The sequence below is a fragment of the Solanum verrucosum genome, unplaced genomic scaffold, assembly GCF_900185275.1.
Source record: "Solanum verrucosum unplaced genomic scaffold, falcon-dt-bn FXZP01000023.1, whole genome shotgun sequence".
Taxonomy (NCBI): domain Eukaryota; kingdom Viridiplantae; phylum Streptophyta; class Magnoliopsida; order Solanales; family Solanaceae; genus Solanum; species Solanum verrucosum.
The window spans coordinates 417863-437090 of NW_026019842.1; the positions used below are offsets into that span (position 1 = coordinate 417863).

At 36.0% G+C, this 19228-nt stretch overlaps 1 protein-coding gene across 1 annotated transcript; it reads left to right on the forward strand.

Annotated features, from left to right (window-relative positions):
• Positions 1-1200: 1200 nt before the first annotated feature.
• Positions 1201-1884, forward strand: LOC125816378 (uncharacterized). Its single transcript, XM_049495984.1, has one exon. It carries the CDS (start codon positions 1201-1203, stop codon positions 1882-1884), a length of 684 nt encoding a protein of 227 aa, XP_049351941.1.
• The last annotated feature ends 17344 nt before the right edge of the window (positions 1885-19228 follow it).

Below are 19228 nucleotides of genomic sequence, written 5' to 3' on the forward strand. Positions count from 1 at the left end.
TGCTTGCACTCCCTTTTGATTTTGGGTTTTCACTTGAGTGAGTATGGTTCTCCTCATAATCATCTTCCCTTCTCCAATAATCATTTTGCTTGGCCCAATCTTAATAGTATTTTCTTTGTTCTTCTCCCTTATGATAGTTCCAACCTTGATTTCTGCCTTGCTGTAGATAGCATTGGTGGAAACCCTCCTCATATCTCTTGGAGTTCCAACCTTGATTCTCCCCCGGCCTTGAGTAATCGGAAGAAGAACCCTCCTCAACTCTAAACACTTCACATGTCCCCTCCATGTGCTCTTGTTGAACTTCCATTTGGGTTAACATCTTCTTGATGTTTTCATCTCTCTCTCTCTTTATCAAGTTGCTTTTGCGTAATCTAAATTCAAATTGAGAGACTCTATCCTCTTAGGAGTACCACACTTGGTTTATTCTAGTCATATCATCCAGAAGAAATGACGCTACCTCAAATGATTGTAACATTATTCCTCCTCGTACCAATTGATCAGCCACTACTTTATTAACCAAATCGAGACTCTGATAGAAATATTGAAGTAACAAATCGTTTGGTAGCCCATAAGTTTGGCATTTAAGTAGGAGCTTCTTGAATCCCACCCACATTTCACAGATAGGTTCCCCCTCCCGTCGCTTGAAACTTTCAATTTCATCCCTAAGTTTCATCATTAGTGATGGAGCAAAGAATCTTGTGTTAAATGCTATAACCAGCTCCTCCCATGATGTGATGGAATTGTTTGGTAACTCGGTTAACCACCTAACGCAGCCGAATTGACTCTTGTGACACATTTTTGAATGAAAAAGGGCTGCAAACCTCTGTAAAGTTTCTCACATGCTCATGCGAGTGTTCGTGATCTAGACCTCCATAGGATTATGGTCTCCACAGAATGGAATAATCTTTTACCAACATAAAGCAAACCACTATGCAAAGAGTGACTTCTGATCATGTTCCTATAGCCTTGTTGTGTGGACATTGGGAACAATCTAAATCCTATTTTAAGTTCGAAAATCTGTGGCTGAACCAAGAAGAATTTGTTGAAAGAATCAAGGTCTAGTGGAATGATTTTGAGTTCTATGGGAAGCCAGATTACATCTTCGCATGCAAACTCAAAGCCCTCAAAGGGAAATTGAAAGAATGGAGCAGATATGAACAAGGTAATCTGAAATTGCAAAAGAACAACCTTCTCAATCAGATGGCTGAGTTAGAATCACATCAGAGCAACAGAATTTTAACTGAGGAGGAGAGAGAAAAAAAAGCCACACATTTCATGGAGTATGAGGGGTGTTTGAAGAATGAGGAAGTGGCCTGGAGACAGAGATCAAGGGCTTGGTGGCTCAAGGAAGGGGATAGGAATAAAAAGTTTTTCCACCAAACAGCTAATGCCCACAAGAGATACAACCATATTGATCAACTGGAAGTACAGGGAGAGACTATAATAGAGCCAGACAGAATTAAGGAAGAAATTATTTCTTTCTACAAAAAGATGTATATAGAACTTGAAGGTTGGAGACCCTCTGTAAATATCAGCAACCATCCTACCATTACAGAGGGTGAAAATGAAGCATTGCAGGCAGATTTTGAGGAACAAGAAGTACTTGACTGTTTAAAAATGTGTGCTATAGACAAAGCCCCTGGTCCTGATGCATACACAATGGGATTCTTTCTAAAATGTTGGGAGATCATTAAACATGACATTTTGGGGGCTTTCCACAATTTTCATTCAACTGGGATGTTTGAAAAGAGCTATAATACAACCTGCATAGCACTGATTGCTAAAAAGATAGGAGCAAAGGAACTCAAGGACTTCAGACCCATCAGCTTTATTGGAAGCTTCTATAAGCTAATGTCCAAGGATTTGACCGAAAGGTTGAAGTGAGTTGTGGATAAGTTGGTAGACAAACAACAGATGGCTTTTATCAGAGGCAAACAGTTAATGGGTGCAGTGCTTATAACTAATGAAGCAATTGATTCTAGAGTGTCCCAAAAGAAACCTGGTATACTATGCAAACTTGATATTGAGAAAGCATATGACCATGTGAATTGGGATTTCATTCTAAGTATGCTGAGACAAATGGGATTTGATAGCAGATGGATCAGTTGGATCAAGTTTTGTATTTCAATTGTTAAGTTTTCAGTACTCGTCAATGGGTCTCCTGAAGGCTTTTTCAGTGCACACAGAGGAATCAGGCAAGGCGATCCCTTATCACATTTCCTGTTCATCATAGCTATGGAGGGGCTTAACAATATGTTGAAGATAGCCAAGACAACAGGAAGAATACATGGATTTGAAGTCAGTAAGGTTGCTGGGAATAGTATGGAGATCACACACCTACAACATAATGATACACTAATTTTTTGTGGGGCCGAGGAGGAACAGTTGCTGATTTTGAGACTCATACTAGTCTATTTTGAAGCCATATCTGAACTACATATAAACTGGAACAAAAGCCATTTGTATCCAATTAATGTGGTTCCGGTTATGGAACACCTCTCACAAACCTTGGGAAGAGTGACAGGTACTCTGCCATCAGTATACTTGGGCATGCCTTTGGGGGGAAAGTCTAGAGCCATAGACATTTGGAACCCAATATTGGAGAAATGTGAAAAGAAACTAGCCAGATGGAGATCACAGTACCTCTCCTTGGGAGGTAGATTAACTCTGATAAACTTTGTTCTGGATGCTCTCCCTACATATATGCTATCTATCTTCCATATTCCCTAATCAGTAGTTCAGAGTTTGGACAAAATTAGAAGAAACTTCTTGTGGCAAGGAAATAAGGAAAGAAAAGGCTTTCACTTAGTCAAGTGGAAGAACATCATCAGAAGTAAGATGCAAGATGGATTAGGTATCAAGAATCTCAAAAACCATAGCAAAGCTCTGAAGGTGAAATGGTTATGGAGGTACCATCAGGAGGACCAAGCACTATGGTATAGGGTGATCAACAAGTATGAGGAGCTAAATAAATGGGTAACCAAAGAGGTAAATACCCCCTATGGGATTAGCCTTTGGAAATCCATCAGAATATTTTGGCCTTTTCTCAGTAATCAGTCTACTGTCAAGGTACAAAATGGAAGAAAAACTAGTTTTTGGTTTGATAAATGGTTGGGTGGTATGAGCCTCAAAGATCATTTTCCTGACATGTTTATATTGGCTCAACACCAACAGAAGACTGTCGCTGAAATGTGGACATAACAAGGCTGGGATCTGATCCTCAGAAGAAATCTGAATGACTGGGAAATTCCCATAATACTTGAATTGTTTAAGGTTCTGGAGAATTTTCAAGGTATACAAACAAGCGAGGATTATTTATGGTGGCAAGGGCACAACAAAGGCAGTTACAAGGTGAAAGAAGGATAAAAACAGATAAGTCCTGGTGGCATTCAAGACTTCAAATGGCCTTGGAAGCAAATCTGGAGGACCAAAGTGCCACACAAAGTGGCATGCTTTACATGGCTACTAGCTAATAAAGCAATTTTGACATTGGATAATGTGGCCAAGAGAGGAATCTCTCTATGTAACAGATGTTCCTTATGTGGTAAGGCCAATGAGACAGTGAGACAGTGAGACATCTCTTCTTAGATTGCAACTTTACTGAGCAGCTGTGGCTGATTTTCCTTAATCTCGGAGGCATATCTTGGTGTATGCCTAGCAAGATTGATGAGACTCTATTCAGTTGGGAGATGGCTGGAGTTGGGGCTACAAACAGAGAAAGATGGAGGATGATCCCTACTAGTATTTGGTGGACTATATGGAGGGAGAGAAACGAGAGATGTTTTGAGAATGGGAACAACAACTTGCAGGAAGTAAAGCTTAAGTGTATTTTGTTGTTCTGCTTTTGGTGTACAAATGTCTACTCCAATGAAACTGAGTGAATCATAGATGTTTTAGGATCCATTTAGATTTGGTTCAGTTTTTGGATAGATTATACTTCCTTTCTGCTTTTGTAAATATGGTTTTTCAGTACTACCTAAGTACTAAATGAAATACAAATATTACTAGTTTCAAAAAAAAAAAACAAAGACACAGAAGAAATACAAAGATCTCAAAGTATACATGTTAAATCCATTTTTGTTTTTACAGTGTTTGCTTTTTCATAAACAAAGGCTGTTGGTTATTTATAATGCAGAAAAATCAGTGGCGCAACAGAGAGGGGCAATCACCCTTTACAGAAAATCCCACTCACTGTTTTGCCTAATTTCAGGGGTAACCTTTTCCCATTAGGGGTATATTCCATGATTTGACAGTTAAATCATCGGCATATCTGAGAAGATCCTAGAAATCCCCCAAAATAAGCACTATACCAAAATGAACTTTTCATTTTCTCCCAACAACATCCAAAACTAACAAGAAACTGTAAATATTTCCAAGTCTTGAAATCTAATCACACATATATATATGTTAGTTTCCCTTCTTCTAACCATCTAAATAATGAAGAACACATAGATCTGATCCGCATAATCTTAATATAATACAAAGTTGAAAAAGAAAACCAATAAGGTTTCGACAAAAAAAAGTCCTCAATATTTTACTACTTGTCAGTCCAGAGGTAACTCCAAGAAAGAGACAACAGAGATGATGAAAGTTTGTTCAAACTCCGCAGTAGAAACCCTAGATTTTGTTTACAGTGGAAGAGAGGGATGAAATTAAAATGGAGGTTTGATTTGCTTTGGTTTTCTCTCAGGTTCGTACGGACAAAGAAAGAAAGGAAGAGAAGTGAGTGTGTGTGGTGGTCGTGAAACCAGAGGAGAAAAGGGTGAAATAGGAAACTCACTCTTAGTTGTGCAATCTTATGTTGTAGACAACAAAGTGCAACACGAACTTAAGCCTAATGAGAAGCACAAAATTAGAGTCAAATGTAAAAGAAAAATACTATGCAAATGGGAGATTTATGGAAGCACTGACAGGAATTATGGTGACTTTATTGTGAAGATGTACCACCCTTTTCATCGCTACCCTACTAAAAACAAGAACAAGTTACGCAATTCTATGTACATTGCACATAAATTTCAAGATAGGATTGTATCTCAGCCTAACATAAAACTTTGGGATATTCAAGAATTGGTAAGGGATCAGTTGGGTTTGAATGTAGGGAGAACTGTTTGTTATAGAGCCAACTGCATGGTAATGAGTCAGTTCATGGGTAATTGGAATCTGGAATTCTTTAGATTATGTGACTATGCTGACATTATTAAGAAGACAAATCCTGGAAGTTCTTGTTGGGTTAGGACAGACACAGTTACCATCTATGTTCCATGGTAATGAATGATATGACTGCTCACTCTATTATCAAACTCCAACTATAATAAAATGTCTTAAATGTTGTTAGAAAAATGTTAAAGATGGTAACATGAAATTATACAAAAATGGCACCTCTTCCACTAAAAAATACTAGCAAGTAATCTGGATGTGTTTGACCAATTGACCTGATTTAAGACAAGCAGACAGTTCAAGAAATATTGCAGCACAAAGACATCGCTAAAACAGTACAGATCTACCAGGTAGCGGAAATATCACCAACTTATTGTTTCACAAGCACTTTCTTGGAGTCCATTCTCAGGTGTAAACGATGACGTTTGAAGCAAAAATATAACACTTAGTAAGAGTCTCAGAGAGTATCAACAACAAGAACTAAAGAACCTCACCTTTTATGCTTTGGTGTGATATTTCTTTTTATTATCACTAGCAGGAACAATCTTCTACAAAATTGTCTTCCTAGATGACGCAAAAAGAAGCCGAATTAGGTTTGTTGCATCTTCATCTCTTAATTCAGTTGATAGCTCTTCTTCCAAGAGCATAGACAGGATACATTTCAATCCTGTAAAGACATAATTTTTAAGTGAATATTTTCTTCAAACACGGAACAAACTCAGGGTTCCATGTTAAGAAGGAGACCCTTCTTAAGTTTTCCTATTATAAAATAGGAATATAAGGCAAGTTGTAGAAAATAATAGTCTAACCAAACTACAGATAATTGTATTATAGCGTTAATACAAAAAACCACAGGGAAATATGGGACAAATTCAGAAATTATACAGAAACTTATAACTTCTTTCAAACAAAGTTGAGCCACCAAAGACTAGACTTACTGAAAGTTGTAGGGAGATACTACTCTAACCAAGACTACATACTATTTTCATTTTGCAAGGAAATGTCCACTCTATTGAGCAGACAACTCATTTTGCAAGAGCATATCCTCATGTTCATAGAAATAATTGAAGACTATGACAGACTTAAACTAGGATATCGAATTCAGGATGAAAAGGGTGTGTACTTGTATTGGTGGGAAAAAATATGACATCCCTGCATCATGTGTTCCTCATTTTTTAAGGTACGTTATTTCTCTGTGGTTGTATCATCTAGAACATTTACATATAAGCACAACTAACATTTTAAAATATAAGTGGAAGTAGCAGAGTAGTTCTGGTAAGTTGGAACACACTAACTAATGATGAAATAGATCTTTCTATTAAATGATGAAATAAGAAGTATTACCTGTATGACAGCCATCCACCAAGCTCTGTCATTTCACTGCCCAAAACAATATCTAGTGCCCTAGTAAGTAGTTCAAGTTTTTTTCCCATCTGATCCATTGAGGGATACCAGACACTTCAAGTCCACAGGATTTTCTCAATTCCATATGAACTGAAATAAGGGCATCCATCATAACTTTCCCAAGACTGGAAGCTGCTGCCGTTGCTTATATCTAATGAGTACACCAAAGCTTCTAGCTCTGTGGATGATACAAGGGTTGCTTTCCTGAACAGCCACCACTATTCTGAAAAATAACACAACCTAGACCAAGAAAACCATCAAACTCAATTAACCAAAAGAGAACACAGAAGGCACTAACAGGAGATAAGTGAACCTAGAAGTTTGGAATAATGCTTACCCTACATGCAAGTTGACTTGCATGAAGACCTTCCAAAGATTTAGTAGTCAGGAAGGACTCAAGTAGATCAAACAATGCACTGCGCTTGGAGATAAGGAAGATGAAGATTGTTCCAGGACTGTTCCAGAGTTTAAGATAGAGTGTAGCCTGCAAACATACAGATGCATGTTAAGAAGCAGAAATCCAATAACCTAAACAGTAAGCCAAAGAAGTTGAGTATTATAAAAACTACAGAAAAAATAGAATTTGTCAAACTACAGTATACCCACCTTGTCATCAATATTTCTGAAGTTCTAGAAATTCTCTGCAAGATCTTATTTTTAGATAACCGAGAAATTCGTCTGTGATCCGCCCTTTGGACCAATCATAACCTTCTAAACTCGGTGGATAATGGGCCCGCTCCTCTACCCTTCTCCACTTAAATACCGAACTTCACTTTGCATGGTGTGAGGATTGAACCTATGAAGTAAGCCACAAAGCCTCCACTTTTTTCCACTCGAGCTAAGCCTTGGGGCAGTTTCTGCAAGATCATTATGCAAGATTTCGATGGAAATTTTCCTTGACAATTGAAGATCATCCAACCTTTTCAAGTTTACAAGCAGTGAATATTCAGCATCACCATCCTACAACAACAAAAATTGCACATTTAACAAAAAATGCATCAATAAAACACACAGTCCCCCTGCAATTTGTAAAGGGCACATACATCAACTTCTTTTATTGCAGATTTAAGTTTGAGGAGCTGAGCTAGGAGAGGCTGGAGCAGACAAAGGTTTTAATGACATTAACAGGCTAAACAAAAGAAACAAGTATGCTGGAAGATTAAGGGTGGAGAGATACACATTACTTCACAATAAAAGTGATGCAAAAGCTCTGAAAATCACTGAACATTTATTTGAATTATTTAACATATTCTGTCATAAAATAAAAAATATATTGTATATGCACTCTATTTGAGTTGATAAAAACAAAAGGAGATTCAATGCAGGCTATCATACAATGAATCAGTTTAAGTGTTGCACTACCTCCTAAAATTAAATGTTCTATATTGAATTCTCATGGGGATGGCCTAGTGATTGTGACAAGGAACTTTAAGGTGCTTTGGACCAGAGCTAATTAATCACAATGAGGTCCAACTACTACTGTTGTTACGGATGTTAATGTTTTCTTTGTTTTTTAAAGTGAAAGAAAGCAAAAGTACTAGAAGAGGGTTGTTAGTTTTGGTAATGAAGAAATAATGCAAGAGGCTCAGATTATGTCATGGGGTTTCAGTTCTTTGTGCCCAGCATAGCTGCAAATTACCAGAAAACCAGTTTTGCCCGCCAAGACACCAGCTACAGAACTTTAATTCCCGACTCAAAGAGCTCAGCAAAACTATCATCATAGCCTCATTGTTTCCTCTTGCTGACTTTATGAGCGTGTAACTCTGTTTGAATTGCATTGGAACACACCCAGTGAGGACCAAACTAGCACAACCGAAACATGTGCACAATGAATTATAGATACAAGAATCATGCATATGCATAAACAGTCGTCTAGTTTAAATTTAAAGCAAAAATAAGTCACCAGAATGTCTAAGATGGTCATCCACATGGAAAAGTTCAACGGAAAGAGAAATAACCAGAACGTCCGAGCTGGTCTTCCATACAGAATCATCTCTTATGGTATTATTATTATTTTATTATTTTATTGTATATTTCGAAGGGTTGTTGGTCTTTTTAGTTATCAATGGAGAAATCATGGGCAAAGTAGAGAGGGGCAACCTCCCTTTATAGAAAATCCCAATCTCTCTGATGCCTCATTCTTCTTTCTTTCTAGGTTATGCTCAGCTGATACTGAACAAAAAAGACTAAACATTAGGACTACAAGATGATTTATAGCTTGTAGTTGAAAATCACAGGTTCAACATATCTCAAAATTGAACCACGGAAAGAATATTTCTCTCCCTTTCTTTTCAAGAAAATGGGGATCAGATGTATTATATGATAAGGAAAGCAGAAGTCAATCACGCCATGGCTGCAAACACCGGTTGCATGCAAGATACAGAAGCAGCAAAAACAAGCCATACCGGGTCGCCACACCAAGATACGTATTGGATAATCTCAATGCCCAAATTGATTAGCCTAGAAATAGAAAAATCATCATCACTGTGTCTCTATGTACATTTCATCAACAGTCAACAACGTAAAACAAATACACAGAAGAAATACAAAGATCTTAGAGTATACATATTAAAACCATTTTGGTTTTTATATTCTTTGCTTTTCCATAAACAAGGGTTGTTGGTTGTTTTATAATGGAGGAAAATCAGTGGCGCAACAGAGAGGGGAAACCACCCTTTACAGAAAATTCCACTCACTATTTTGCCTCATTTCAGGGGGTAACCTTTTCCCATTTGGGGTAAATTACTTGTTTGACAGCTAAATCATCGGCATATATAAGAAGTCGCCTAGAAATCCCCCAAAACAAGCAGGAACTCGACTAAATTGAACACTAAAATGAACTTTTTCATGTTCTCCCAACATCCATAACTGACAAGAAACTGTAAATATTTCATAGTCTTGAAATCGAATAACACATATATATGTTAGTTTCCCTTCTTCTAACCATCTAAATAATGAAGAACATGTGGATCTGATCCGCATAAACTTGGAATAATACAAAGTTGAAAAAAAAAAACCCATAAAGTTGCGACAAAAAAAATTCCTCAATCTTCTACTACTTGTCGGTCCAGAGGTAACTCCAAGAAACAGACAACAGAGATGAGGAACATTTGTTCAAACTCCACAGCAGAAACCCTAGATTTTCTTCAAAGCGGAAAAGAGGGATGAAATTAAAATGGAGGTTTTATTTGCTTTGGTTTTCTCTTAGCTTCGTACGGACAAAGAAAGAAAGGAAGAGAAGTGAGAGTGTGTGGTGGTCGTGAAACCAGAGGATAAAAGTGTGTAATAGTAAAACTCACTCTTAGCTTTTGTCTTGTTTTTAAACTTCTTCTCCTTGGAGGTGGAGAGATACACGTTACTTCACATTAAAAGTGATGCAAAAGCTCTGAAAGTCGCTGAACATTATTTGAATTATTTGACATATTTTGTCATAAAATAAAAAATTTACTTCATATGCTCTGTATCTAAGTTGATCAAAATAAAATGAGTTTGAATGGTCTGTCATAAAATAAAAAATTTACTTCATATGCTCTCTATGTGAGTTGATCAAAATAAAAGGAGATTCAATGAAGGCTATCATACAATGAATCAGTTTGAGTCTTGCACTACCTCCTCACATTAAATGTTCTAAATTGAGGTCTCATGGGGATGGTCTAGTGATTGTGACATGGAACTTTAAGGTGCTTTGGACGAGAACTCATTAATCACACTGAGGTCCAACTACTACTACTGCTGATGTTAATGCTCTCTTTGTTTTCTAAAGTGAAGGATTGGAAAAGGAATAGAAGAGGGTTGTTAGTTTTGGCACTAGAGAAACGATGCAAGAGGCTCAGATTATTTCAAAGGGTTTCATTTCTTTGTGCCCATCCATAGCTGCAAATTTATAGAAATACAGATTGCCCCGCCAAGACACACCAGCTACAGAACTCTAATGCTAAATTCAAAGAGCTCAGCGAAACTATCATCAAAGCCTCATTGTTTCCTCTTGTATATGCACAATTCAAAGAGCAGGTAACTCTGTTTGAATTGCATTGAAACACACCCAATGAGGACCAAACTAGCACAACCGAAACATGTGCACAATGCATTATACACACAAGAATTATGAGTATGCATAAACAGTCGTCTAGTTTCAATTTAAAGCAAAAATAAGTCAGCAGAATGTCTGAGAGGGTTATCCACACGGAGAAGTTCAACGCAAAGAGAAATCGCCAGAACGTCCGAGCTGGTCATCCATACAGAGAATCATCTCTCACAGTATTATTATTATTTTATTATTTTCTTGTATATTTCGAAGGGATGTTGGTCTTTTTAGTTATCAATGGAGAAATCATGCGCAAAGTAGGGAGGGGAAACTACCCTTTATAGAAAATACCTATCTCTTTGATGCCTCATTCTTCTTTCTTTCCAGGGCTATGATCAGCTGATACTGAACAAATAAGATTACACATTAGGACTGCAAGATGATCTATAGCTTGTATTAGAGAATCGCAGGTTCAACATATCTCAAAATTGAACCACGGAAAGATTGAGAGTGTTGTGCAATCTAGAAAAGCTGTGCAATCTTATGTTGTAAAGAACAAAGTGCAACTCAAACTTAAGCCTAATGAGAAGCACATAATTAGAGTCAAAAGTAAAAGCAAAGTACTATGCAAATGGGAGATATATGCAAGCACTAACAATTCAAAGAGCGTGTAACTTTGTTTTAATTGCATTGAAACACACCCAATGAGGACCAAACTAGCACAACTGAACCATGTACACAATGCATTATAGACACAAGAACTATGCATATGCATAAACAGTCGTCTAGTTTCAATTTAAAGCAAAAATAAGTCACCAGAATGTCTGAGATGGTCATCCACACTGAGAAGTTCAACGCAAAAAGAAATCACCAGAACGTCCAAGCTGGTCATCCACACAAAGAATAATCTCTCACAGTATTATTATTATATTATTACCTTTTTGTATATTTCGAAGGGTTATTGGTCTTTTTAGTTATCAATGGAGAAATACTTGAGCAGAGTAGAGAGGCGCAACCACCCTTTACAGAAAATCCCAATATTTCTGATACCTCATTCTTCTTTCTTTCTAGGCTATGCTCAGCTAATACTAAACAAATAGGATTACACATTAGAACTGCAAGACGATTTATAGCTTGTAGTAGAAAATTGCAGGTTCAACATATCTCAAAATTGAACCACGAAAAGATTATTTCTCTCTCTTTCTTTTAAAGGAAATGGGGACCAGATGTATGCTATGATAAGGAAAAACATAAGTCAATCACACCATGGCTGCAAACACCGGTTGCATGCAAGAAACAGAAGCAGCAATAACAAGCTATGCCGGGTCGCCACACCAAGATACGTATTGGATAATCTCAATGCCCAAATAGATTAGCCCAGAAATAGAAAAATCATCATCACTGTTTCTTTATGTACATTCATCAACAGTCACCAACGTAAATCAAACACACAGAAGAAACACGAAGATCTCAGAGTATACATGTAAAATCCATTTTGGTTTTTACAGTGTTTGCTTTTTCATAAACAAGCGCTGTTGGTTTTTCATAATGGAGGAAAATCAGTGGCGCAACAGAGAGGGGAAACCACCCTTTACAGAAAATCCCACTCACTGTTTTGCCTCATTTCAGGGGTAGCCTTTTCCCATTTGAGGTAAATTCCTTGGCTTGACATCTAAATCATTGGCATATCTGAGAAGACCATAGAAATCACCCAAAATAAGCAGGAACTCGACTAAATTGAACACTAAAATGAAATTTTTCATGTTCTCCCTACATCTAAAACTGACAAGAAACTGTAAATATTTCCAAGTCTTGAAATCTAATAACACATATATATATGTCAGTTTCCCTTCTTCTAACCATCTAAATAATGAAGAACACGTGGATATGATTCGCATAAACTTGGAATAATACAAAGTTGAAAAATAAAACCCATAAAGTTTCGACAAAAAAAATCCTCAATCTTCTACTGCTTGTCGGTCCAGAGGTAACTCCAAGAAACAGACAACACAGATGTAGAAAGTTTGTTCAAACTCAATAGCAGAAAACCTAGATTTTGTTTACAGTGGAAAAGAGGAATGAAATTAAAATGGAGGTTTGATTTGTTTTGGTTTTCTCTCAGCTTCGTACGGACAAAGAAAGAAAGGAAGAGAAGTGAGTGTGTGCGATGGTCGTGAAACCAGAGGAGAAAAGGGTGAAATAGGAAAACTTACTCTTAGCTGTGCAATCTTCTGCTGTAGACAACAAAGTGCAACTCGAACGTAAACCTAATGAGAAGCACAGGATTAGAGTCAAATGTAAAAGAAAAATACTATGCAAATGGGAGATATATGCAAGCACTGACAGGAATTCTGGTCACTTTATTGTGAAAAAGTACCACCCATTTCATCGTTGCCCCACTAAAAACAAGAAAAACTTATGCACTTCTGTATACATTGCACATAAATTTCAAGATAGGATTGTGGCTCAACCTAACATAAAACTTTGGGAGATTCAAGAATTGGTAAGGGATCAGTTGGGTTTGTATGTACGGAGGACTGTTTGTTATAGAGCCAAGTGCAAGGTAATAAGTCAGTTCATGAGTAATTGGAATCTGGAATTCTCTAGATTATGTGACTATGCTGACATTATTAAGAAGACAAATCCTGGAAGTTCTTGTTGCGTTAGAACAGACACAGTTACCGTCTATGTTCCATGGTACATGAAGCATCTGACTGCCCGCTCACTCTATCATCAAATTCCAACTATAATAAAACGTCTTAATGTTGTTAGAAAAATGTTAAAGATGGTAACATGAAAATATACAAAAATGGCACCTCTTCCACTAAATAATACAAGTAAGTAATCTGGATGTATTTGACCAACTAACCTGATTTAAGACAAGAATGCAGTTCAAGAAAAATTGCAGCACAAAGACACTGCTAAAACAGTACAAATCTACCAGGTTACGGAAATATCACCACCTTATTGTTTCACAAGTTGTTTCTTGGAATCCGTTCTCATGTGTAAACGATGAAGTTTGAAGAAAAATATAACTGTGGCGCAACATAGAGGGGCAACCACCCTTTACAGAAAATCCCACTCACTGTTTTGCCTCATTTCAAGGGTAAGCTTTTCCCATTTTGGGTAAATTCCTTGGCTTGACAGCTAAATCATCGGCATATCTGAGAAGACCATAGAAATCCCGCAAAATAAGCAGGAACTCAAATAAAATGAACACTAAAATGATCTTTTTCATGTTCTCCCTACATCCAAAACTGACAAGAAACTGTAAATATTTCCAAGTCTTGAAATCTAATAACACACACACACACACACACACATATATATATATATATATATATATATATATATTAGTTTCCCTTCTTCTAACCATCTAAATAATGAAGAACACATGGATCTGATCCGCATAAACTTGGAATAATACAAAGTTGATAAAGAAAACCCATAAAGTTTCAACAAAAAGAGTCCTCAATCTTTTACTGCTCGTTCCAGAGGTAACTCCAAGAAATAGACAACAGAGACGAGGAAAATTTATTCAAACTCCACAACAGAAACCCTAGATTACAACAACTTATGGTAATTATAAGGCACGTATTGATCTTGAAATCTCTTAATAAGAAAAGGGGAAGAAGAAAAATAGGATATTAGGTTTAGGGGAGAAGAGATGATTCAATCTTTTTTATTTCTAGTGGATATTGTAATTGGGTTTGGGTCAAGGGATATCAATATGGGTCGGGTGGGGTGTCAATATGCTCGAGAATTGAGGGATAACAACAAATTGGAGGCTTATGCTCAAGAATTGAGCTTTAAGAATAAGATTGGCAGACTAGAGGCAAAGAGGGGCAAACAATAGGGAATAACAATTATGCATTATGTAGTGGTTTTGGTTTGTTATGTAATGTAATGGCATAATGAAATTTCTTATGTTGTCGTTTCTTGTTGTGAATCAGCCTTGAAAGTGGTTGTATTGGTTCACTTTAAAAGATTTGGCTGTTTTGTGACTGGTCATGTATGTCAATGGCAATATAGTCTTGTGATTGTAAAACAGTGCTTGGATGTTTTCTGGGTTAAAACATATATAGTCTATCTATAAAATGTTATTGATTTACATTACTTGTGTCTTGTGGGGTGCAAAATGTAGTCTTATGAGTTGTGGATTAATAATTTTGGGAACGTACTTAGCAAACTGCAATATCTTTACGCTTACAAATAAGATAAAACTACATTTTTTTCTTTAGCCAACACTAGAATTTTCATTACTAGGCAAAACAACAATTCTGTTGATTTGGGCATGACAATCAATTATCAACCTAGAAATTTCAAAACACTTCTTCAAATCCGCAGATTTCTTTCATTTGAAAACAACATCAAGTCACAAAACTAACCTAACCAGTTAACTATAATAATCTACCACAAACAAACAAAAACACCACACTACATCATCTTGGCAGTTACAAACCCAACAATAATTGCACAAGAAATGACAAGCAAGCTTATCAGTTGATGCACTTTCAACTCCCAGCTTCGGAACTTTATCATCCACAGATGTCCACTTTCTTCAAATTTGCACTTCTATTACCACCTTCCTTTTCTTAAATTGGTAACGTTGTATACCTCAGCATTAAGGATATGTTGGAGACCTTCAAAAATAACCAAATAAAAAAGTAGGAGGAATCTCCTAGTTCTAATTCATCTATGTCTATCTTTTTACACCAATAATAAAATGATACAATCCAATTCCATTTAACTTTATGGATGGAATTGGACAAAAGTAAGTTGTGATCTTACTAGACAAAAGAACTGATAGTTACTTTTTAAAAGAAAAAGAGAGACCCAAAAGCTATAGTCAAAATATAAAACCAAGAAAAGGTCAGCTCATAATATGGAACTTCGAAATCAAACTTACCAGTCATCCACTTCAAGAAATCCCATAAGCAAGCCTAGGGGCTGACTATTTTCTAGCTCCGAGGAACGTTCAGCAACTGCCTCTGTTTCCAATGCAAATGCAGCATACAGATCCACTGTCACATCTCCTTGATTCTCTTCATCCATGAGATCCTTCCCAGTAGCAGCTAGAATTCTACCTATCTTTTTAGCCTACATGAATCCAACAGGAAAGCTAAAATAACCCACTAACCAAACAAGCACACAAAATTTCAAGCTAAAATACCCGCATTGAACAGATGTATTCACACTAGAAAATGTTGGAACCTCATCAAGTCTATTAGCTGAAAATGCATTGTAATGGTCAAAAGCATCCTCCTTTGGAAGTAAATGTGCATAACTGAAACAAAAACTAGGTCGCCAGTAGCATTAAGTTGAATTAAATCCAACAGTCCAGGTTACCTACCAAGAGCCTCAAATCAATCAGTAGATGCTTTTGCTCAAAATAAGCAACTTCTTATAACAAATAAACAAGAGTATGTAAAGATCCTACTAATTATCCCAAAACGAGAAGACACATAAATAGCATATTACTTCCCTGTATTCACTTTATCAAGTATACAAGTCTCTGCCTTTTGTTGCCTACCTAGTGCCCTTTGACACCAATCAGTATTATTATTATTATTATTATTATTATTATTAAAAGATCTTTTAGATGATTACATTCATATCATCCTTTTACAAGCAGTATGTTGTACACAAAAGGAGCCACGAAAAAATCTACATGAAATGCTCTTAACTCCTTAAAAATACTTTTATTTGGTCCAACGAATAACAGTGCCTTTGATTTTCTATTTTGTTTTACCATCATAATTCACATTAGTCACCAACATCATAAGGCATCGGTATCCTATACTCTTAGTAATGTCAATGTGCAAGAGATAATAATCAAAATCACCAAATCAAACTCTTCCTTAGTTTTTGATAAAATACACAACTTTTTATACATTCTTTTTGACAAGGTAAATTTCTCGATTTGTGCACGTCATCCAAATTATATTTATACATAAAGGTGTCTGATAAAAAATTTATCAATCTAATTAAACATCTACGGGTTGTGAAATAGATAATAAATAACAAAACCCATTTCTGCAAGAGCAAAATAAAGAGGACAAAAACACTCAAGCACGAAGAAAGACATAATACTTTCTAGAAAGAAAGGTGGATGTTCATGCACAACAGCTATTTAGAGCTTATTTAAAGCCTAATGTTCACTACAAAAGTTAAGTAATCTTTTTAGCACTCAAATCTTTAATGAAATTGTAAAGGGGAGGAGGAAAAGGTGGGTTAAGTATACAGATATAGTCACATGCTATCAACATGAATGAAGTAGACAGATATACTCACATGCTACAAACATGCATGAAGTCTCTTTTCACCAGCAAGGCAGTTCACTTGGAACAGGATCATTTACTTCCAGGTGTTGGTAGTATTGAAACTTAAACCCAGAGGCATGGGACTGCAAATAATGGAGAGAAGATGGAAAACAAATGCACTTTCAAGACTGGGAGAGCAAGAAAACAAAACAACAAGACAACCACAATTATACATATGGGTAACAAGTTCAAAAATATACTATTAACAGGCCAAAGATAGAACTGAACACGGAACTTTCAAAAGTTGGAAGTCCAAAAATATACAAAATCCTCAGACGATTCTTCTCTCTCTTCCTCATTCAAACATTGTTCTTCGTTAACCCTAACCTTAGTTTCATTTTTGTACACGATTAACTCAATAATTAAGTCTAAACTACTGACTTATACATTTGAATACTGTTGAAATAAAAAACTAAACTCACCATTCACTGTTTTCGACACCACTGGTTCCTCCTCCGTGAGAGTTTTCAGACGATTCTTCTCTCTCTTCCTCATTCAGACTGTTGTGTTCTTGATCGCTATACCCTAGTTGAGTTTACATATGTATAATTTTCTTGATCGAACAATTCTTCTCGAGACCCCATTCTTCTCTTTTTTCATTAACCCTAGTTTGAATACTTGATCGCTATACCCTGCTGTGGGATAATCCCTATTTAGGAATCCGTTACTCCCTCCATTAACTCGATGATGAAGAAGGGACTATTTATAGAGGAGGGTGAGGGTTGAAAAAAGGGGGGAAACGAAAAGGATTTTGAGTGAATTTTTTTGAATTCGAAATTCAAATTTCTTCAAGGATAAGGCTGGCATCCAAGAACTCGTACGATCCTAAACGTATTTGAGAGGCTGGCCGCTTGATTGTGAGCAAAGGACGAAAGAGCAAGATTGCAACAGTTGTCCCAATTCTCCAATGTTGTTGGTAGAGAGCACACGCGAACGGGTTGCTGGAGCTTGGGTCGCGATTCTGGGTTGTTGCTCGCGACTAGGCTGGGTTCGCGATTCTGGTTGCAGCGATTCTTGCGGGGTTTGCGTCTGGCGAAGAACAAAAACGATGCGGGGTGGGTTCGCTGGGTACTGTTGTTGTTTGCTTGTTTGTACGCTGCTGGAATTGGGAATGGGAAATGGGCTGGGTCGGTAGTATTATGAAGTGGGATACTGGAATTGAGGAAAATTGATAGAATGGACTGCTGGATTGCGATTTGGGCTGATGGGTCGGCTGAATTGGCCCAATTTGGGTCTTAAAGAATTGAATTAGAGGCTATTATAAGAAGTTGCTATATTTGCAATTACAAAATAGCTATTTGGATCACAAAATGTAACCAATTCAAGTTGAAATATTAGCCAAATTGAATTCGAAATCTAGCCTAATTGAGATAATTCAATGAATTAGGCTACGACTTTGAATAAGATGAATTAATATTAATTAATTAATGAGCTTCTTAATTGTAATGAAATAAAATAATTAATTTAATTGTAAAATAATTAATTTAATTACAAACTAATTGATTCAAAATTGTAATTATGATTTAAACTAAACTAAATTAATAAAATACTTAGTAAAAGAATAAAATCTTTTTGATATGATTTTCAAATATTTATAAAATATGCTAGTTATATATGAAATTATATGAAATCTATTTATTATATAATATAAAATATTTTAAATATTATGAAAAGTGACTAAAATGCTCAAAAATAAATTTGAAAAATATTTAAACTTTGTGAAGCTAATTATTTTAAATCGTTTGAAACTAAAGAAGCTCGAAAGTTAATTCCTATCATGGAGGGTCAAAATTGGGTGTCAACATTTAATATCAACACAAATTGTATAATTATGTAGACACAATTATTATTAATATACCAAGTGATTTTTGTTGCAGGTTCACAACAATTTTGAGGTTCGAATCACTTTTGAGGTTCAGAACACTTCAAAGTTTCCAAACAGTTATGAGGTTCAAAACACTTCTGAGGTTTGAATTTGTCAACAACTGTTTTTTTTATAATATATAAATATTTGTTTATATTACATCTATTATACATTTAGAAGGAGGATTGTCAAGATGTTCCAATTGAAGTTAATAAAGAGGGATTCCAATTCATGAATGATCAAGCAGACTTCAACAATTCATCCATTTGTATGTAGTTGTCAATTTTTATCTTCATAAATTTGACTTTATAATTGTATATAATCTGAGCATTTGAATTCTTTTTATTTTATTATTTTATAATAACAGGATTTGTTGAATGTTATATACGACCAAACTGAAAAGATGGAAAAAGAAGAATTTAGGGATACAAACAAACCAGGCTCATCCAATGCCAA

Coding starts and splice junctions, on each gene's coding strand:
- LOC125816378 (XM_049495984.1), top strand. CDS start 1,201: ATGGCTGAGTTAGAATCACATCAGAGCAACAGAATTTTAACTGAGGAG.